This window comes from Oreochromis aureus, linkage group 1 (genome assembly GCF_013358895.1).
Source record: "Oreochromis aureus strain Israel breed Guangdong linkage group 1, ZZ_aureus, whole genome shotgun sequence".
Taxonomy (NCBI): domain Eukaryota; kingdom Metazoa; phylum Chordata; class Actinopteri; order Cichliformes; family Cichlidae; genus Oreochromis; species Oreochromis aureus.
The window spans coordinates 27,434,190-27,456,944 of NC_052942.1; the positions used below are offsets into that span (position 1 = coordinate 27,434,190).

Genomic DNA, 22,755 nt, shown 5'->3' on the forward strand with positions numbered 1-22,755 from the left:
TATATATATATATTCACAGAATCGCTACAAAAGCTGAGCACCTTGAATTACACAGAGTAATTGTTGAAAGTCGGTATATTTTCACTTCGTATGTCATACAAAACTCTTTGTCACATTCAAGATTAGCTCTACAGACATTTTCTTGTTATAACATTGTGTTCTTCCAGACTCATTAGTGTCGAGTAATTTCACCAGAGTTTAGAAAAATACAGTCATCATCATAAAAAGATGAATATATCTAGAATTGAATAAAAACAATGTAAAGGTTAGTTTAATTTTAACACACAAAAAAAGACAAAGCAAACAGATGAGGCAACATCAGATTACTACTTCCGTTCACTGTTAGTACCTAACCACACAGATTTTAGGTTAGTACAGAAACAAAAACACATCTATAGAAAATTCAAAACATTTTCTTAATCTGTTCCACTAGCATGTCCAGTGGGTGTATAACCAAAGTCCTTACATAATCTCTAAAGACAATCCATATTATTTATTAATACAGGCTGCTTAGGACTCCAGAAAAATCTAATAATTGGTATTTTGCTAGATTATTGTAGCAGATATAATCTAATATATTCTGGCATTACACTTTTATCTAACAGTCACAGTTTATCTTTGGTAATACAGAAATTGCAGGCTGGGTTACAGACTCACTTATAATCTTTTTCTTGTTACAATTATTAGCTCAATTCAAACTCACTTAATTGTTCGATCTTATTTGTCTGATTATTATTTCAACCAAGTTTATCTGTATGTTTTGTTCTTTCATGCTCTTCTTATATGTTATATGTTCTTATATTTGTGAGTGATAAATTCGTGTGTTAAACCATGCAGGTGTCACTAATGCCACTTCACAATAACAGTCACCACCTTCTGACCGGATGGATAGGTTTGCTCTCAAGCCTGCAGCACAGTGTTACGTTCAAAGGCAGCTGCATAAAAGTGCATTTTCAATGGCAGGTGTACACACATGGAAAAAGCACTGTGCACATTCACCCCAAAACCTTCATCTTGTCCTCAACAAGGCAAATTCACTTCCATTACATCTGTACAGTGTAAACACAAATGGTTTGATATTTCATGCCTCAAAAACAATTTCCACTTTCCTATTTAAGAGGTCACACATATCTACATTAAATTATATCTTTAAAATTGCAAACACAATGTATGTCTTGCACACAAATAAAGATGATTAACACTTTTTGCAGTCTAACAGTTGTCTGCAAGAAAGGTTTTGACACATGCAGTATAAAAAAAAGGCATTCACTGTGAATTATGTTAGCTTTGGATTGTCACCCCAATATGCTATCAGAAAAAAAATGTATGTTGTTTGACAATAAAATAAAATACATTGCCTTCTGAGGATGTAGTAGACCTGATTGAAACAAAAGAATCTCCAGTATTTGGGGGAACTGTGTCGCATACGGTTAGGTCCATATGCATTTCTTGGTACACCACCACAGCGGATTTTAAATCAAATAACCAGTATCTGACTGACTTTCAGCTTTAATTCAAGGGGTTTAACAAATGCATTAACTGTTTAGGAATTTCAAAAGATTTTAGAAGATTTTCAGAGGTTCAAAAATAATGGGATAACCCACTGACAAGTATTTAATGGCCAGGTGAGGAAATTTTCTTAATTATTTCATTACATCTTCAGCAAATAAAAGATTTGGATTTGACTCCAAGTGTTGCCATCGTTAGGTCAAAATTTACCTCTCGGAGAGATCGCAAAAAATTTACGACTGGCCGAATCAACAATCTGGTACAGAAGGCATGCACTGGCCATCTCAGCAACACCAAAAGATAACTAACATGTAAGATGACAGAATTATTTCTTTGATTAAGAAAAACAACTTTCAAGTAGATATTACTTTCAAAGTGTACAATCAAGAGATGCTTTTAAAGTGCAAATCACTGATTGCAAGGATAGGAAAGTCACATTAGACTCCCTAACCCCAAAAAACTGACTTAGATTAATAGATTAACTAAACAAAAGAGAAGAGGAAGGAAGATAAAAGTATGGAGAAAGAGAGAAATGGCTCATGGTCTGAAGCGTAGCACGTCATCTGTCAGACATGGGGGAGGTGATGTTATGGGCATGAATGTCTGCTAATGGAACCTGATCACTAGTGTTTATTGACAATGCAACTGCTCTGCTCTCAACCCAGCAGTAGATACTTTTAGCTTTTAATAAGTAAATGCAAAACGAAATGCACAAAAGACCCACAAACAATCAGCAACTGAAGGTAGTTGCAGTAAAGGCACAGCAGAACATCTCCAGGAAAAAAACACAGATGTTCATGAGTTCTACACTTTAGGCACTCACTGACTGCAAAGAATTTCATCCAAGTATTAAAAAAGACTCCGTAGAAAAATGGCTGTAGTTTCTAAAGAGTTTGTGTAAAAGTTTTCTAAACCTCTTAAATTAAAGCTAAAAGTCTGCACTTCAATCACATCTTGAGTGTTGAAATTAAAATCCAGAGGTGATGTACAGAGGCAGAATAACAAAAGCTGTCTCCAAATACTTTTGGACCTTACTCTATGCGTATATATATTTATGGTTACAACTATGTGGGCATTGCATCATTAACAAGTAACTGGTACAGTACACCATAACATACGAATATTTTCCACATCCAAACACAGGTACAAATTCTACTGATATAGAAGACAGACTGGATGAATATGATGGTGAATGACCGAGTTCTGTACTCCATATGTAGCAATGTTCCTTAAATGGAGTTTACCAGATTGGAATGGCTTACTGCTGCAGATAAAGCATCCAGTCTTTAACATATCACCATGCAACTCACTCAACTGGTGCAAAATCGATAGTCCTCTTCACTTCACTTTGTGTTGTGCTTGGTCTTGTAGGCAAAGTGAAGAGTTTGAGGCACTGCAGTGGTCTGGCAAATCTTCATAGAGCCACTTGTTGTGAAAAAATACATCTACTGTAGAATCACTGCATTATTTTTATGCCCTTTCCTTAAAAATGAGAGGAGCTTCATAAGTGCAAAGCATGCCCTCTATTAAAACGCATTATTAACATGAAAACATCATATAAAGATTAGCAGTAAAAGTCAAGACCGAACCACAAATAACTGGCTATCGAGATTTTTTTAAACTGAAAAATCATGGAAAAAGTAATGGCTTGTGGGTTATTATTAAACTGAATGAACTAAACATGCAAAATAATACATTTAACAACATCATGTGGAATCAATAACACTGATCAAGTAACAGTACTGCTTTTTGGTATTACAGTGGCTTGTAAAAGTGTAATGACTCCACTGTAATAGTTGAATAATCAAAGTCACAGTCACACCTGCCTGAGCTGCTCTTTAAACAGATGTAACAATCGTCAGCTAAAGCTTCCGATTAAAAAATACGCTGTAAGTCATTTTTTTGCAGAATTAAAACTGCAAATATTTCACTGTTGACAACAACAGTCTTTAAAGCAGAAAATTACACAAACATGCTTCCATAGGGGTTTACTTCTAAATACAGAAGGCCCCTACTACAATCCACAGACATCCTCCTCACCAGACTGACTTTTACAATTCTAATGTCAGTATGTTTTTTAAATATACGTCTCTTAAATGGTGTTTATGGTCTTCATTAACAGCAGGCTGTGATTGTCATTACCATAACAGCAGCACAGTGACTAACTACGTCCTGGGTTTATTACGAGCCAGGGACCTTTGTTGGATATTATACTCCTCTGTCTCTCATTAACGCCTGCCTGCCTCTAGACTGACGGAGCAATAGTGAAAAAAACAAAGCAAAAACAAATATGTTTAGTTGTTTCAGTTATGAAGACAGACGCAGACTTCCTAGCTTTTCAGTATGTCTTTAAATGTAACTTCTGTAAGATTTAGTTGACAAACACCAAAAACTACAATCCTGTATGTTGTTCACGCTCTTTCATTGTTGGGGTCGAGGATGGTAAAGTGGAAAATGTGTGCAAGTGTTATCAAGCAAGGCTTTGACTCCTCTTTCACGCTGAAGATGTCTTCTGCTGGGGCCACTTTCAATATTTTGATTTCTGAATTCTCAAGCAATGCCTTGTACCACCAGTTATGACAAACAGAAAGACCTTGGAAGAATCTTGAGAGGTGCCGACAGTCCTTCTGCTACTTGAGGTGCTCAATAATTGAGATCTCGCCTCTCTCCAGGTCCGGTCCGTTCATGACCAAAGTGCCATTTATGACCGAAGGTGTCAATCCATGCAGTCCGGCCTCCTTCTCGTTTTTGTCCCGTTCGTTGTTGAAATTGACAGACACAGCCCGTTTGGGCAGGGTGACCTCGGGAGCCGGGCTAAATCCCAGCTCTGAAGACAACTTGCGTTTGATTGACGCGGCACGCTGGAATTTGTCGTGGATCTCAATGCTAACACGACGGCGGGTTTCTTTGAACTCTGCGGAGACATTTGCCGTCCACTCTGCAGCATGCGCCCGGATCTCTCCAACCTGCAGTGACACAAAGACATAAAGAGGTCAGTAGAAATGCATTAAGGTGACAGGAGACACATAATAGCCGGCAACAAAAAGACTTTCCCAGGTTTACTTTTTTTTTTTAATCCGATAACAATGAAAGTAATATTTGCACACCTATTTAAAATATACTTCACCATCACCGTCTCATCCTCAGGTGTATATAATATATAATCACGTATGTATTTTGTGTTGCTGATATAAACAGGACTCATCTTCATGTATATTTACTACAGAGTTGCTGTTGTGATTCTTTGATATCTCTTTTAGACTGCAAAGTGTAGCTCACTTTCTTTCTGTGTGTATATTCTATATTCATTACAAGTGTGAGTGCATGTTTATTGTTTTCTGATCATTCTGATGTTTGAAGCTCAGACGTTCGTCTTTGTTGTATTTCCAGATTCTTGTTTACTATTCTAGTACTGTGACTCTTAGTTCTGCTAACACTGAGTTTTAATTTATCTTCAATCCTGTTGGCGAGTGTTACAATATTGTGGTCGGGTTTCTGTCTTGACTTTGTTATTGATGCCTCCCAAGAGTTTCTCTGTATCATGTTAGTCTTAGTTTTTTGTCTCTTACTGGTTATCTTTTCGGTTATTTCCTGTTTTACTTTGATAGTTAGTCGTCTCTGGAGCCTTGCTTTTACTTCTCCCCACGACTGTCTTGATTTGTCAATACAAATTCCTCATTTATACCAGCTGTGTATAAATAGTCCTGCCTTCAGTCTTTGTCTCAATGTGTGTGTGTGTGTGTGTGTGTGTGTGTGTGTGTGTGTGTGCACTGCAGCCATACAATTTATGGATAATAAGATCCGCAGAGCCATTCTGCTACCCCATCTGGCCAAACATGAAATCTCTTGAAGATAGTGATAATGTCTGTACTTCTAACTGCATCTGCGGTGACTTATGATAATAACACGCCTGCATCTACAGGCCAGTGAGATGGCATATCACAGCAGGACTGCAAGATGTGATTATGTCATTGTGCTCTTGGCAAAAATGTGACTTTTGTCCCATGAGACTCCAGAGCATGTTTTTGATAATAACTGCTAAAAATGTATGAAAAATTCTTTATTTATGCTCACCAGCAAGATCCAGGTAGCACAAAGAACACAGCTGTATCATTCAGAAGGAGACCCTGACAGTTTTTAATAAAGGGCTAAAAATGTCCAGAAGTTCCTTTTTGGAAACAAGGCTGGATTTATTTTTGTAATCTCTGTTATATTTAGTTTTAAGGTCATTTGATATTAAGCTTCATCATCACACATTGTCTAAATGATCTCTACTTCCCTCTGGGGATGATCACAATAAGATCCAGTGCTTGTGTTTTGATGGCAGTGAGTCGATTGGATTAGAAAACAGTCGTATCACTGAAATGACTTTAAACAGAGGGCAAAAGTTGAAGTGGCGATATGGCATAATGTAGCTCGAATAATGAGTGTCATTGTATAGAAAGAGGCAGATGGTGACAGGTACACATAAAGCTGATAAAAGGAACAAAAACAAGCTGCAAAAAGTTAGACGAAGCCAGTAAACGAAGCAGAAAATAGAAACCGAGGGTCTCGTACCTCTTCTTTTGTCCTCTTGGAGATGACTTTTAGCCAGTCTCCAATCATACTGAGGATAGCAGCAAAGTAGGCCAGCCCAACCAGAATCCAGAACCACACGACTGGTTTATAGTAGTCCATGTACTCAATATCTGACCCACACACACACACACACACACACACACACACACACACACACACACACACACACACACACACACACACACACACAGAGAGATTAACGAGACAGATCAACATGATTCAGAGAACCAGGTCCAAACTGTGTCTTAGCATTAAATCACTGGTTGTGTTTTTTACCTGCCACAAAGTCCCCAAAACCAATAGTAGTCAAGGTGATGACGACAAAGTACAGGGACTCCAGCGCAGACCAGCCCTCGATGTGTTTAAAGATGGCTGCCGGGAGAGCCACAAACAGCAGGCAGCCAAACAGCACGAACAGCAGCGTGGATATGACCCAGATCTTTGTCTGACTGATCTCCCCATGCTACACGGGAAAGAAAAGGACATCATTCAAATACTCAACATAAACTTTGTGTGTCTGCAGGCAGGGAGAATCCAGACATTAAGTATTCAGATCCCAAAGGTATAATACTGGATTAGATTCCTGCACTTGACATCACACCCAAATAAAAGTACAAAAGTGTCACCAAAGGAAAAGATGAAAAATGAAAGAACTCAGTAGATGTTGATGTGGAGGTTGTGTTAATCTATGCATACAAGGCTAGCTCGAGTTACTTCTAATTACTCCAGTCTACCTGTAAAACAGCATTTAGTCATAATTAAGCTGTAGTATTACTCAATCGAAAATGTTAATTCGGTGTAAACCTGCGGAATGACAATATTTCATATAAAATAAAAGACAACATGTTTTTCTCTGGAGGAGAGTCAGTGGAGGACTGACTGATAATAATAATAAAGCAGACTGTTAAACAGAAAACTCTGAAGTGAAATGCCGAATTAGGCTGACGCTGTAAGCAGTAATGGCATTATTCCATAAATTGGTCCCGTGGGTGCAGCTGAAGAGAAAAGACATTCACTAAGGATAATGCTGCAGTCTCACACAGTCTGCACGGAGCAATCAGGCTTTCATAGTCACACAGGCACTTACACAATGAACTTTTGTCTTCTTTCCTTAATCACAATATTCATTACTCAGTCCCTCGGGTGCCCTGAGAGCAGCGGGAGGAGGAAATCATTCTAAAGTACATTTCTGTTTTCAGATTTCTGCTCCTTCAAGACTACAAAACAAATTATTCACACCAGCTACTTAAACTTTGAAGATATGACTGCGAGCTGAGTCACCTTTGTCTCTCTTAATAGATCTTCAGGCTTTTTTTTGCAACATGTGAGAAGAATGTAACAACACGATAAATGAACAAATCAGCTTGAAAATGAGTGCCCTGCAACGACAAATACAAAGAGATCTTTTTCTCATTTGGATGAGCATCAGGTGTTTTAATGAGCACTGACTCCAAAATAAAGGAAATGATTTACTCAGTTTGAGCACACTTACAATATTGCTTTTTTTCAGTTTTAGTGGTCAGTGGGTAATGCATGATCTTACTGTTCCTATTGATGTATCTTTAGAGTACTAAACGTTTGGGTCTTTAGATTTCTCTAATTGTGACTGTATTTGTAGTTTGAATTCGTATGTGTTTAGGGTCGGATTATTATGATTCCTCTTATTTTGGGTCCATTTTGACTTGATTTTATTATTATTGTAATGTCTTTCAGTTTTGTGGTTAGAGTTAGTCTTTGGTTCCTCTGTTTTCAGGGATGGTTAATTTATATTAATTTTTCTATTAGCACTAGTCTCCTTAGTGTTCATGTGTGTGCCTTCTTCTGCATTCCCCTGTCCCTAACTTCTTAGTAAGTGTTTTAACACTTAAAAACACAAGTTAGTAAAACTCGAGGGATGGCACAAACCATTGTGAATTTCTAAGGCCTTGCACTAAATCGACAAGCTCCAGACTGTATATCTCAACTTCTTCTTAAACAAACTGCTGTTCACTGTCTTCGTTCACAAGCTTAAAATCTATTAGCTGTCCCCTCATACAAAGGCGAAGACTGTGGTGGATAGAGCCTTTCAGTCTGTGGCACCAAGGCTCTGGAACAGTTTACCAATCCAGCTCTGTTTGGGTGACTCTGTGAAGTCTTCAAAAGAAACAGTTCAAAACTTTTCTGTTTTTTCAGGTCATTTTTAAGCAATAAATTTCAAAAAAGAAAAGCCAGATGTTGTGAATATGATACAAAATCAAACTCATATATGCAAATTAATAATGAATTATTGTTTTGTGAGAAGGTTCAGTAAAAGCTCCATCTTCAAAATATTTACATTTTCTGGGAATTATTTTATGGTTCAGGCTTTGAAAGTTTAATGTGATCGTGTTTGATAGTCCACACTCACCACGAACATCTTCTCCACTTTGTCAATGCCCTTGCCAAATATGGTGCCGAGCTGGTCTCCTACACCGGCCAAAAGGAAGCCAAACAGCGGTATCCCTAACAAAGCATAGACAATGCAGAATATTTTCCCGCCTTCAGTGTGGGGAGAGATGTTCCCAAAACCTGCGAAGAGGACACATCACCAGTGATTTGATGATTTGAATCACGGTATTCGTTGCATGAAGACTGCATTTGTGAATTTAATACAGGTTGGAAGATATCCAACCCCTACACACGAAACCCTGCTGGATAGATAGCGAAATATATTAGCTGCGTTTTTAAATTACACTTCTATGACACTGCATGTTTCCATTTTTGAATATATTCTATCTAATTACAAAAAGAGTTAATATAACTCAACTAAGGTGGAAGAGAAGTACAGTGTCATGCAAGTAGAAATGATCACTGTGTTGAAAGTGAGGAGAGTTTAAGAAATCTATACACATGCATGCACAAAGTAAATGTATGGGGAAGGTAAGTGTGCTAGTTTGATTATATCCACAAAGCAGATGTATAATCAATAACTAAAGAAAGGTCAGTGTTATGTAACTGACTGTAAGAGCTATATTTAGAGGACTGTCAACTCAAAAGTAAACATAAATTAATTAAAAACGGAAAATATACAATGTGGTTCTTTCGGTCTGAACATAGATGCTCTTTGTGTGAGTGTATGTGTGTGTTTCCTACCAATGGTTGTGATGACAGTCCCAGCAAAGAAGAAGGCAGAGCTCAGGTCCCACAGGCTGCTGTTGTTGGTCATTGTTCCTGCAGGATTTACTCCTGAACGGATGGCGGACACAACTTGCTAAAAAGTAGAGAGAAATTAAAAGACAGCCAGAGTCACAGACAGCAACAAAATAAAGTGCAACTATTAAAATATAAGATACGGGAAAATAAGAGTATGAATATAAACATGAATATGATTGTTTACAGTTTACATCAGCAGATGGAGTAAGCGATAACAGGGTGAATAAATTAGAGGTGGTATTGTAGTTCTCCTGTCTGGTAAGCTAGGATGGTATTAGAGTATTATACATGATAAAGTGTTGTTGTGTGTGGGCACAGCTTTAAAATGTATTTAAACATCCTCCCTGTAAAATGAGGAGTCATTCAGTCTAAAAGCCACAGGTAGAAAAGATCTCCTGTAGTGCTCAAACCTGCACGTCAGAGCAGCCTCTTACTGTGAGTGCTGTGATGACCAATCAGGGTGGCATGCATTGTTGGATTGTCCCTAATGCTGAAGAGTTTCATCAGCATCCTCCTCTCAGACATCAGTAAATCATTAAAAACCTACTATAAGACACTTTTCTTTGCAGATGTGCAGGAATGTGTTTTTGTGCTTGCCTGTCTAACGAATTAAAGAAGGAAAATATATGAAATATCACTGTAAACGAGGCAAATATCTGCACGTGATAAAGGCAATACATTATCTTTACGAATCTATGAATTTAGGAATTTCTGATTTTCTTGGGCCATAGCTGAAAGACCACACAAACAACAAGAGTCTGAAACAGAACAGAAACTCTCGGTATCTCAGACGCTCTTCCTTTTAAAGCTAAAGGAGCTGTCCATGGTGCTGAAACCAGTGCTGCTGTGCTGAATCATAGTAGGATACAGTGCATACGCTGCTCTACTTAATGCCTGAGTTTTAACATTAATATTGATGTCAGGTTAGTCTTACCTTAACCAGCTCCTCCAGCTGGCTCTGGTTGACACAGGAGTGTCTGGAAAGGAACTGCAGCTTCTGGGACAGGATGGCCAAACGCTGTTCACTATTAGAAAGAGAAAGAGTACTATTATGTCAACTGAACAACGTTTGATTTGGTTTATTTGGTTTATAAACATCAAAGACTAATGGAATTATATATATGACAGCCTAAATATTTTAGAGTAGGACTAATGTGCTCAGTATTTCTGTATTACTCATGGGAATCATTTGGGGGCTTTCCTACTTTGGTGAAATAAATAATCTCAGTCATGTCTTTGTTAACTGTGGGAAATGAAGGGTTCACAGCCAAATATACAGCACAGGATACTGGGAAAAATCAAATCTGTATTACCAGGCTGAGGTCATACATGGAAGGTCAGTCACTCTGGCAAACAAATCTGGCAGATAGAAGATCAGAAGCAAGATCCAACAAAATAGGCAAAAGATCACTCACATCAGGTCAGAAGTAGTAAGAACACAAAGGCACAAAGAGTACAACAAAACACGAGGAGCAGCAGGGCGTGTCTACAAGGGTTGTTTTTATGAAGACAGCACGGTCTGGAAAATGGGAAGTAAAGAAGTTGGGCTATGGATACCAAGGTAAGTGACTGAACAGAGATAAAGAGCTGGAAAGTGAGCAAAAGCTGGAAGCAGGAAGTGTATGACAAACAGATATTTCAAAATAAAACAGGAAGTGAAAAAACAGAAATCCAAACACATGATATGAAACTAACACAGAAGCCCAATAATTAAGTGCAGTAGAACTGTACATGTTTTAATGACTCAATCAGTTTCATGCTCCCAATCAAGAGCAGAAACTACTAGCACAGACTTGTATATATTCTTTAGTCATCTGTGTTGAAGACTGCATTAAACTAGGGCTGTTTCAGGAAGTGCACTAAAGGGTACCCAGTGGTGAGCTGAAAATACATAAAGCTAAAAGTTTACACCTAAACATTTATTACTTTAATAAATATAATAATATATTTTTACTTTAAATAAATATTCATAGAAGATCAAGCACACTGCACTTATTTGTAGGGTCTTAACCTTTGGGTTCATTGCCACAGATTGGAGAGGAGCAGTTATGGGAGGGGTGGGACAGCTAAATAGATGGATGGATGACTGGCCTACCTCTCTTTAACCTGCTTACCTCTCATGGGGCTGCTCCAGGGATCTGAAGACTGCTGCTCCCATCACCAGGTACAGAACCACCAAAAGAAAGATGGCTGTCACCGTCTTCCACTTCATCACTGTGGCAACCACCTGCAACACTTCAGCTTGTTAATCAAACCATATACATACCTGCATGCAAGAGGTGTCCCAAAATAAACTACAATGACACCACAGGGTGTAACAAAAAATCTGTGAAAACATCTCATTTTTCCTCACCTCGCTCTCCTCCGGAGGCGTCAGTGTCATTGGCTTTGTGGAGAAGGAGAGGCGGGGCTTAGTGTTGTGAGTGGCGGATTTAGGGTCCAATAAGTCTGGAGCTGCCACTGCCAGGGGAAATGAGAAAATGGCATTCAATTATTTTCCCTCCCATGCACTTTTCTCCCTGCCTGTCTCTGCTCATACATGCTCTAGTCAACAGATTTAGCTTGTTAATTTTAGAAAGCCTTATGAATAAATCACCAGCAAAACTTTGAAGTGGTTGTTACATGCTAACACTGGAAAAGGGCTGAGTCAGGCCCTTAAGTTGAGTTTAGCTACACCTGGGTGTGTGACATGTATCTGTGCTTTTATAAAATCCAACATATGATGAGTGATGTGCATCTTAAATATAGACAAATATGGTGAGAGTATGAAGGCTATGACTTTCTGAAAGAGCAATAGAAAAGCAAGGGCGAATGTGGCTAAAGATACCCCAAGAGGAAAAAAGGTGCTGAGGCCTTTGTAGAAGAAGTGTTTTAAATTATGAAATGTATGTAAAATCAATTCACTCTGCAAATCCTGGAAGAATTAGCATAAAACCATTGTTGTATCAGCTGTTTTATTCTGCTGTAGTTTGCAAGCACTTCTGCAGTTTGTTGCAGCACGTTTCTTGAATTTGCTATAAAGGGGACTTATTCTGCTGGTTTCCCACCCTACATTTTTATACCTGGACTCTCCTAAAGTAGAGTTTCATGATTCACAGCTGCTGTGCTCATGGCCAGAGCAGTGTGCTGGGGAGGACCACATTAGGGATATCCCCTCTCTCTGGCATCATTTAGACCCAAATTTACAAAAAAAAAAAAAAAAAAGCCTTGAACTGGATGCCAAGTTTAAAACCTGAGCTGTTGAGCTGGTCTGACTGATTCAGCTGCTGACATACTGGGATTTTCCCACCCGACAATCTCTTGGGTTACTTGAGAATAGTTTAAAGAAGAAAAAAGTGATTGTCAGTTCTCAGGATGAAAATATCTATATGATGCCAGAGGTCAGAGGAGAATGTAACAGTAACCAAGGTATGCAGAAGAACATGTACAACATGTCAAACCTTGAAGCTGATGGGCTCTAACAGCAGAAGACCGCACCAGGTATCACTCCTGTCAGCTAAGAACAGAAAACTGAGGCTACAGTTCCAATATGATTGGGAAAATGATTTCTGCTGCAACCTTTGGATGAAAACATGAAAACATGGATCCATCATGCAGTGTATAATGAATTCAAGCACTTTGGGCCCCTTAGTACAAACTGTTTAAACAAGTTGGTACAAACATTATCTGTAAACCCTAGAGATTAAATGGCGCGGCATACCCGAGTATTGTTCCTATGTCCTAAAAATATTCCTTTATGATCACAGCCATCTTTTAATGGCTGCTTTGAGCAAGATAGTGCACCATGTTACAAAGTTCAAATCATCTCAAACTGGTTTCTTGAACATGACACTGTACTCAAAAGGCCTCCACGGTCACCAGATCTCAATCCAGTAGAGCACCTTCGAGACGCTATCATGTCAATATGGACCAACATGAGGAGTGTTTCCAGCAGCTTGTTGAATCAATACCATAAAGAATTAAGACAACTCTGACGTGACCTCTCCAGAGTGTACTCCGCCTCTTGCCTTGTGACAGCTGGGTTAAGCTTCAACCCCCCGCAACCATGAAAACAGTTAAGAAAATGGATAAATGGATGGCTAAAATAAGGGGTAATAAGTCCTGATTGATTATGCTGTAAATGCAGAGATAATACAATTTTTTTCTTTTCAAACTTTGCTTTCTTGTCTCCCGGGAGGAGACACAAATCCCATTGGGGTTGCATCAGGAAGGGCATCTAGGGTAAAAGCTCTGCCAAATCAAACACTGTAGTGACCCACTGTGAATAAAGGAGCAGCCGAAAGCAGCTTCTTCTCCTTTTTCTTTTGTGACCAGGACAATGACATTTGTAAATTTAATTATTTCCCACAAAGAATGGAATACGCCTCACATTTAACATTCATCTTAAATGACATGTACTTACAAAACAAATCTTATAAAATAAGACAATAAGCAGATGAATAATATATATTTTCTCTATTCCTATCTAACATAACAGTTAATACACAGGACCTAAAACTGCATTACAAAATGTGATATCCACTTAAAATGTTCATTGTCTTGGTTCTTTACTACACTTAACAGTCCTAATAATTGGTTAGGAAAGTATGGTCTGGGTTAAAGACAAGAGAAGAGAAGAGAAGAGAAGAGAAGAGAAGAGAAGGCTGGTTTAGGCACATTTTCTACTAGCAATATTAAAAATGTTAAGAAAAGTTCATTAATAGTTCCCCAAATGATTGTAGTTCACACAAATACAACAAAAATAGATAAAATCAGAAAAAAAACTGCAACATATTCAAATTCTTTTAAATGTTCTTCTTTATATACAGATTTATAAACAAAAACTGTATCAGGATAAAAATAAAATATATCAAAAATAAAAAGGTCAGAAGCATCCATCCTGATCACGTGCACTGCTGACCTACCGTTTATCTTAGAAACACTCCTCTTCCTTCCGATAGTGTCTTTCGCAAAAGTTAAACCATCCGTCTCTCTGTGACCATCAGTGTAGGGTTTGTTAATATAATGTTAGCAGTGAATGTTAGCATGAATCATGGATTCTCTTTGAGGGGATTAGTTTTCGAAATAAAAAAGGAATTCAAAAAGCCTTTTTTCTGGCAAGCTGAGCTAGTTTAGCTGAATAAATATTTAGTGAAACAAAGCAAACACGTGCATGCAGCTGTGCAGGAAGGAGTCAAAACTTAGTCACACATAGGAACTCATAAACACACTTCAGCCTCTCCTCTTACTGTAGGTGGATAATTAAGAACAGTCTGCCGAGTTTTGCGTAAGTTTTGGGACTCCGTGTTATTTTTAGTGAAATTTGGGGTGAATCTGAGGTGTGGGTGATGCTGGTGTAACATCTTTTTCAAACTTCATGAGGTTATGAAGAAGTTTCAGGATAAGTTTTCTCCCATACAAACTGTGAATTCACTTACTCCTTGTTGCCTATCCGATGCCCTCCGCTCTCCTCTTCTCCTCGTCCGAGGCTCTCACTGCGTTTGGGGGAATCTTTCCTCTTCTGCGTGTCTCCTCCCTGCGGTGCTGAAGAGGGGGGACGAACTGGCGCTCCGTTTTCCCTCTGCTGTTCTACTTTTACCGCTGATGTGACGCTAGTGTTGAGTCTGCACCTTCCTCTTACTGTCTCCGCGCGCAGCTCCAAAGGGTTTCCTCCGGTGTGTCTCTGTCGTTTGTTATTCTCGCTGCTGTTTCTGCTCTGGAGCATCTACTGCGCTCTGTCTGCGCTCTGGCTTTTTGAGCGCACCGCTGGACCGGTGGAATAACACCGACAGAAAGGAGGGGTTGGAGTGGGGTGGAGTAAGGACTGAGGGGTGGATGTGCAGGACACAGGGAGGTGCTTAGTGCCCAGGGAGGTTTCTAGAGGGTTTGAGGAGTTTCAATAAATGTGCAGTGATTTTGCTGCACGGTTTTTTTTTTTGTCATGATTCTGACTGCTGATCGATACCAGAGCAACATGCCTGAAACTTATGCACAAAAGGGAGACGCTGCCCGGTGATGGCCATGTGGTGATTCCCTGGGGCTAAAAAATTAAAGTAAAAAAAAGAAAGAAAGAAAAGAAAAGCAGAATTACTTCTTTGCTCCCTACAGCCTGGTACAAGATAAGATACATTTCTTTACAGACAGTTTTTTCCCTTCATAATCGTAGGTGAGGCCTCACTTCTGCTAATTTGAGTAACTAAAGTCAGTTAAGTGTTTTTGACTCCAACTCCAGGCCTTAAGGGCCGGTGTCTAGCAGGTTTTAGATCTCACCCTGGGTCAACACACCTGAATCAAATGATTAGTTCATTGCCAGGCCTCTGGAGAACTAAAAGACAGGCTGAGTAGGAAATTTAACCATTTAAATCAGCTGTACTGGATCAAGGATCAAGGACACATCTAAAACCTGCAGGACACCGGCCCTTGAGGCCTAGAGTTCCCTACCCCTGCATTAGGTAATAGTACATGGTACCAGGTACCTTTTTAGTAACCACTCGGCAAGTGTTCCAAGTAATCTGAGGCAATCATAAATGTAATGTCAGCAGACTGCATGCCACTGATTGGCTGATCAGTGGCGTTGCTCATGAGAGCGTTTCCTTCATGAAAATCAAAACCACATTTACCCGGCAAAGAGGGTAATAGCTACACAAAAAACCCAACACTGTGGTCCCTTTGTCTGACAAATAGCAAAGCACCGAGCAGCAGGTGTACCATTGCCTCATCTTCCTTTCTTGTGGCGTTCATGATGCGTCCAAATTACATCACAAGACATTTGCCCGCGTTTCTATAACGACCCCACGCACATTAGGTGGGACTCAATTGTAATGGAATTCCAGTAGAGCTGAGCTGAGTCACACTGACCCAATCCAAGTAGTTTCTAATGGGAAAGGGCTAATAGAGACAGGCAACAATAACACTTATGGTCACTTTAGAATCACCAATCAACCTAACCCCATGCAAATCCATCTTTTATATACAGTCTATAGTATTCACACAGAAATAAAATCATGTTGGACAAACCTCCAAAAAGTGTTTATTATTAACAAATGGTTTGTTCAAAGTAGTCCGAATGATCTTTAGTGACCAGACCTGATTTCTCAGTAGGGAAGTTTCACTATAGTTTAGCTACCAGAGTGAAGTAATATGCTTCATCAAACAGGTGGATAAAAGAGGTGATGAAGTATGCACTGTTGGTAAAAGATGGATGCAGACATAAGGAATCTGAGTGGTGAAGTCAGAGCGGAGGCACCATAAACCTGGAGTATTTCTAATGCCCAGCAGGGGGCGACTCCTTTTATTTCAAGAAGAGGTCTGATTGTACAGAAGCCTTAGGGAAAACAGCTTCTTGCTATATGAACTCAGTAAAAACCCATAGTCTCATTCATTATAGTTTCAGTCTTATTGAATACATCATTTTGTGCATTATAGTTGCCACAAGATTGCAAAAGATTGCCTGCCTACCTGGTTACTGATAATTTATATAAGTGCAGAGTGTCCCGAATACACTCAGCTGAGCGTTTCAAAACCGGGTCTTATCAAACCAGTAAGTGATATCACAATGACAACTTCCATCTTTTATATAAAGGCTGTGAGAAGATAAAAAAAACAAAGTTGAAATACTGTGTTTTCATTGTATATTTTTCTTATTAGTCATGTAAAAGCTAAAGTGATTGGAGATAATGTATCTGAATTTGAGGAGCAGGACAGTACCTCGAACACTCCCCCTACCAGCCACACATCTATAAATATCTACTTGCACCACACACCCATTTGATCTTGTCATCCTCTCTCAAAGGCCACCACTGCCTCTTGCCTAGCTTGTTGGTCCATTATTAATAAATGTTTGTCATTCACATTTGAGGTTGGGGTATTTGCTGGTCAATCGGATGCTATAAGCTGACATAAAAAATAGTTTGTACATAAAACATGTGAATGTTTCAGTATTTTATGTTATTTTGTATAGGTTTCAGTATAATTAATAATAATAATTAATTAATCTGTAATATTCACTGAACCTGAAATATGTAGTTTGTGGCATGTAATGCATGAACTGACCTGTTTATGCTGGAGTATGGAACTTATGCAATGGAAATATTCTCTAAATGTTTAACTAGCACGGGTGCTATAAAAAACATTAGCAGGAACATTATTATCAGTCTCATTCCCCGCAATCAGACACATGAGATTGTCTTTAGAATACTTACTCGTGTTGCTATGGTCACAATTCATTCTGACTTCTTTGGTTTATGTCGTCAACAAAGAAAAAGAAGAATACAAAGAGAAGAGAATCTAGAGAATATCCAGAGGAGACACACAAATATTGTGGAGATTGAACCAAATTTAAGTTATTGAGGCTGCTCAGGTGATCAAATAGGCAGAAAATGGCTAATACTGCACATGGAGGAAGCTGCTTTCTTCTCTGTAGGGAGTCAGGATTACAGAAACTAAATTTGGCAGCTTCTTGAGGTGAAGGTTGTAGGTTCCTGTGCTGATGTGGGTCAAGCTGCTGTTCACACACTAATTAAGGCCATTGAGGTGCAAAGTTCAGTGTTTTTGACTGTGCTCAGGAGCTATCTTTTGAATTTAAAGTGTAATAAAAAACTATCTGCTCTTTTCCCGATCTCTCATGTTCCTCTGGTCTCTCTGTTCACTCTCTGTCTCACAGAAACTGATGAGAAATTAATAGCAGTTTAAATGTTCATTTTTCCACCCCAGCTAGACTTTAATTACACAGCTATTTACACAGCTAAACTTAGATACCCTGTAGTGTGTGTGTGTGTGTGTGTGTGTGTTCCATAAGTTAATATGAGGTAACATGCACATGTAGCTTGTGGTTTATGTGTGTATGAACGTGCATATAGTGTGTGTGAGTGTGCACAACCAAGCCTCACACACTCTTTTCACCTGTCTAAATTTATCAAGTCAAGAAAAGTCACGCTGCGCTGTGTTACACAGATGTAACGTGCCTCGCTATCATCCTGTAATAAACCAAAAACAGGTTCCAGGTTCTCTGGGGGGGAACTACTCATCACCTCCCATTTTCTGTGCCTAACAGTTATGCAGTGATGAGCTCAATGCCTTCTACTGGAATTACAAATTTCAAAGGTGAGTTGTCTGAACATTTATTAGGCACACCTGTTCCATTGCTCATGAGTACAAATATTTGATCAGCCAATTAGTGCAGCAACTCAGTGTATTACAGCATGTAGACATGGTCAAGATGAGCTGCTGAAGTTCAAGTTGATAATCAGAATAGAGAAGAAAGGTGACTTAAGTGACTCTGAACGCGGCGTGGTCGTGATGTAAGGAAGACTGGTCTGAGTATTCCTGAAACTGCTAATCTGCTGAGATTTTCCCACAAAATCATCACTAAGAGTTTACAGAGAATGGTTTGAAAAAGAGAAAATATGCTCTGAGCAGCAGTTCTCTTGGTTGAAATGCCTTCTTGATGTTGGAGGTCAGAGGAGAAGGGCCAGACTGCTTTACGTTTATAGGAAGGCAAACAACCCACAACAGTTGTGGTGCGATGTCTCCTCGGCCTCTTAGTACTGAGTGAGGAGCCTACCTGAGAATTGTTTCAGTCCATGTCCACCAGTTAATGACCACAGTGCACACACCTTCTAATGGCCAACACACCATGTCACAAAGCTCAAATAATTTCAAACTGATTTAGTGAACATCAGTTTGAAATATATTCATTGTACACAAATGGCCTCCACAGGCACCAGATCTCAACCCAATTATTATTAAAAATCTTATTATAAACTCAACTAAGTCACAGAAATCATCAGAGTGTTTTCCACTTCTCCAGCCTCACTGTCATGACACTGACAAAAGCTTGTTTCAGAACCAAAGACCCAGCTGTTCATTTCTAAAAGTGCTGCAATGACATTTGTTTGGGTTTTCCCTACCTTGTGTCATGGCCCAAAGGGGGTTAACAAGTGTTTCTAACTACCTGCCAGGTACGTTATTGTCACCATCTGAAATGATTTTTCCAATACTCCAATAAATACTCAAAATCAAGAGTGAACAAACACATAAAACACTTTAATTAGGATCCTGTCACGCATCCTTTTTCTGCCACTGGAAGTCACCTCAGTCACTTGAACTGCTCGTGTCGTCTTCATTCTTTTATTGACCTACTATTTATAAATAGTGACAACAAGTTGTTACCATTTATACATTTCTGGTCCTCTTTTTTATTTATTTCCTCATTTATTGCTTTAATCCTCATTTATATCTTACCCAACATTTATTTAACTAAAAATAGTTCTGAAATACTTTTCGGCAGCTCAAACTAATTCATCATGCGCATGCTTCCATATTTTCTTTTTGTCAGTTAATTTATAAGTCTGCTGCAGGGTGGTACTGATGGCCACCGCTTGATAGAAATATTATTTCAGTTGCGTCTTACGTGCCTGTGTGTCTGATTATCTGTAAGTTGTGTCTCGTGCTGCAGCCCAATATTTAGAAATTGATGATAAAATAATGATAGGAGTCAGTCTGATGTTTGATAATCAGTGATGCCGATGCTTAGTCACAGTCAATTTGCACAGCAGCGACCAAATATAGGCGTCTCACTTTAGCTCATTTTACCATTTTGTTTGTTGTTAATGATATGCAGTCTGTCTGAAGGGTAAAAATAATACAAATGCAAATATTCTCCTGCTATGAAATTAAGTCTTGTCTCAATGAACTTGCTTAATAACTCGCTCTCTGCTGATGTGGAAACAAGATCCTGTTGAAATAGCATTTTCCAATTAATTGTTGTTAGTTTTACAATTTTGCGGATCGTGAAACACGAGGAATCATGAAGACCTTTAATTATGGAATTAACAAGGAAAAAACGACAACTTCACGCAACACTTGTAATTTTTTAATTGTGTTCAGATGGTTTCATATTCATTTATCAGATTCTGTTGTCTTATTCAAAAGCATGCCATATCTTTCTCCATCAGTCTAAAATTAAACACGCTTAATTGGAAATGGTGACCTCTAACTTCCAGTCGTTAAACACAATCAGATTTTAGCTCCATAATATTTTGTGGTTTTTGCTAACCAGCTAAAAATGTGAAGTAGAACTTAGTTAAATGAATATGATTTGTGTAGAGAAAACTGAAACGAGCTTGTTTATATTATGACCTGAATAGTTTATTTATTTAAATAAGATTGTGCTTGGTTCCTTTCTGTAGCATTTAGTCTTTTGGTAATGTTAAAAAGTACTGCTGTAATAATACTGTACAAAAAAGAGTCATTGCTGTTTTAGTACTAATGCACAGTCTGCTCATGGAAAGTGTAGGCCAGGTTACTTTTTTTAGGCAGAATTTCTATAAAACACATCATACAAGAAATTCAATGATCTGAAAAGAAGACAGCTGTAAGGATACACTTATGTGTGTGATCATGTCTGTTTAAAATATGGCGATGCAGAACAGACTACGACAGGAACACATTGATGACAAAAATGACATCTGACAAAAACATACATTCATGAAAAAAGTTTTCAACAGACTCTGTGAAAAGTTGAAAACACTCCATCATTCAGTAGCTTGTAAAACCACCTTTAGCATCAACAACTTGAAGTAATCAATAACTTGAACTTGAAGTAACGCATGCAACTGTTTCACATACTTTCACACTTTCATACCCTGTTTGAGGGTTAAGACCTGGTTAAAGTTAGAATTCTAGGTTAAGTGAAAATGAATGAATTCATTGACAAATTCAGCACTTGGGTCTCCACCAATACACCCGAGACAGAACTAACGATGCAAAGAACATAAATATAGACAGAGATTTCTTAAATTAGCCCGATTCAACTAAAAAAACAAGGGAGAAAGTAGGAGAAAAGGTAGATACATCGGACAAAAAGGGAGATATTAAAAAGGTATTAAGCTGCACGGTCCATTACTACTTAATCCCTTTTTGTCTTGCATGTGTTCTTAAGTTGTGTTAGTAAGTGAAGGTCACATGTGTATGTGTGTGTGCCACTGTGCATGACACAGCCTGTGTAGGTACTGTACAGAGCAGTAAGTGGGCTGACATAAACATACTGTATGTTTGTGAGGCAGTATTTAAGGTGATTGGTCGTGACAGTGTGGTGCCCTCTCAGTTGCCTGTGGAGAAATGACCCTGGGTCCTCAGGACATCATGTGGTGATTGGACCAAAATTTGCAATTAGATGTCCCTAAAGCGGAACAGCCTCTTGTGTGTGTGTGTGTGTGTGTGTGTGTGTGTGTGTGTGTGTGTGTGTGTGTGTGTGTGAAGCCTCTGTAACAGAATTAGTGCTTCCTCTGGTTCTCTGGTTGATGTGAAACCCCGAGGAATTAGCTTGTGGAATGTGACAGCAACTATTTCAAACAAACTCATAGTATGGAGCTGTCCTGTGTATGTTAGTGTGTGTATGAGTGTGCAGTGCAAGTCACACAAAACCTTTAACTTACAGGATGCAAACATTTTGTCCAGATCTGCCAGTCTCCGCAGTATCACTTTTGTTCTAAATGTTTTCTCTTTGTCACATCGGTCTTGAATGACAGCTATCCGCATTCTTAAGTAAATTGAAGTTGGTTTGAATGCTGCACTCCTGTGGTAGGAGCGTGTAAGTATATTTATTAGTTATTCCTAACCCACCATGCAAAATAGAAAATTAGACCACTCCCAAAAGAAAGCAACATCTATCTCACTTAAAATTGATAAATAATGTCGGTGCAACTCTTCACATTATAAACAGCATTTTGGGCTACACAGTTTTTCCTGAATTGCAAAAACACCACCTTCCTTACCTGAACCAAATTCTCGAACCTGTTATGGAAGGTGGTTGTGGGAAAAGGATTGATCAGGATACAGAGGCAGAAAAAATGAGCTCACAATTCAGGAAAGAAAATCCAAAGAGGTAAAAGTCACCAGCAAATCCACCAGTAGAGCACCCCACAGAAACATACAAATGAGCAGACAAAGGGACACTCAAGATTATGTTTGTGTTGAAATGAGTCAGTTTTCCAATGGAAGGTTCCTAATTGAAGGAAAGGATGTGGTAGTATCTGTGTGATGACCATGAGAGATTCTCTAAATAGTAAGGAAAGGTGCTTCAACGCTTCCTTTATTACCTCCTTTAGTAGAGAATACAGTAGATCATCCTTTATAAAAGGAAATGAGATCATTCCATCCCATAAATCATAACACTCACCATCTGTCCATTCATGAACAGAGACCACAAACATGACATTTCCATAACCTGCTGATATGCTTTGAACTCCTGTTTGTGACACCAGGGATAAGTGATGGTCCCAGGGAATTTTACATAATAAAAATCATAAAAATTCTAAACAAAGAGAAGGAAATGAGCTCACAGCTCATTCTCACCTAGCAGGGAAAAATAAAAAAATTGGGATATTCAATTTTAAAGGATAATTTACTTCCAGCTTTAGTTCCAGCTTTTCACATTTATTTTTCTCCTGCTGTTCTCCTTTATATGACTTGCAGAAACAGCACAATACGAACACACTGTGATGATTTTAGCTCATC

The 22,755-nt window shown here is 38.7% G+C and overlaps 1 protein-coding gene across 2 annotated transcripts; it reads right to left on the minus strand.

Moving 5' to 3' along the window:
- Positions 1-244: 244 nt before the first annotated feature.
- Positions 245-15,223, minus strand: LOC116313289 (potassium channel subfamily K member 2-like). 2 transcript variants are annotated; one of them, XM_031730918.2, is made up of 9 exons: positions 14,676-15,223; positions 11,612-11,718; positions 11,373-11,485; positions 10,193-10,283; positions 9,199-9,316; positions 8,474-8,634; positions 6,364-6,550; positions 6,067-6,206; positions 245-4,475 (listed from the first exon to the last, which is right to left on the minus strand). In XM_031730918.2, coding segments are annotated over exons 1-9 (1,254 nt in total). In that variant the 5' UTR covers positions 14,677-15,223; the 3' UTR covers positions 245-4,139. The 2 variants fall into 2 exon arrangements, with proteins under 2 accessions (XP_031586778.1, XP_039467713.1); XM_039611779.1 differs by lacking the exons at positions 11,373-11,485; positions 11,612-11,718; positions 14,676-15,223 and adding an exon at positions 10,572-10,653.
- Between the last annotated feature and the right edge of the window lie 7,532 nt (positions 15,224-22,755).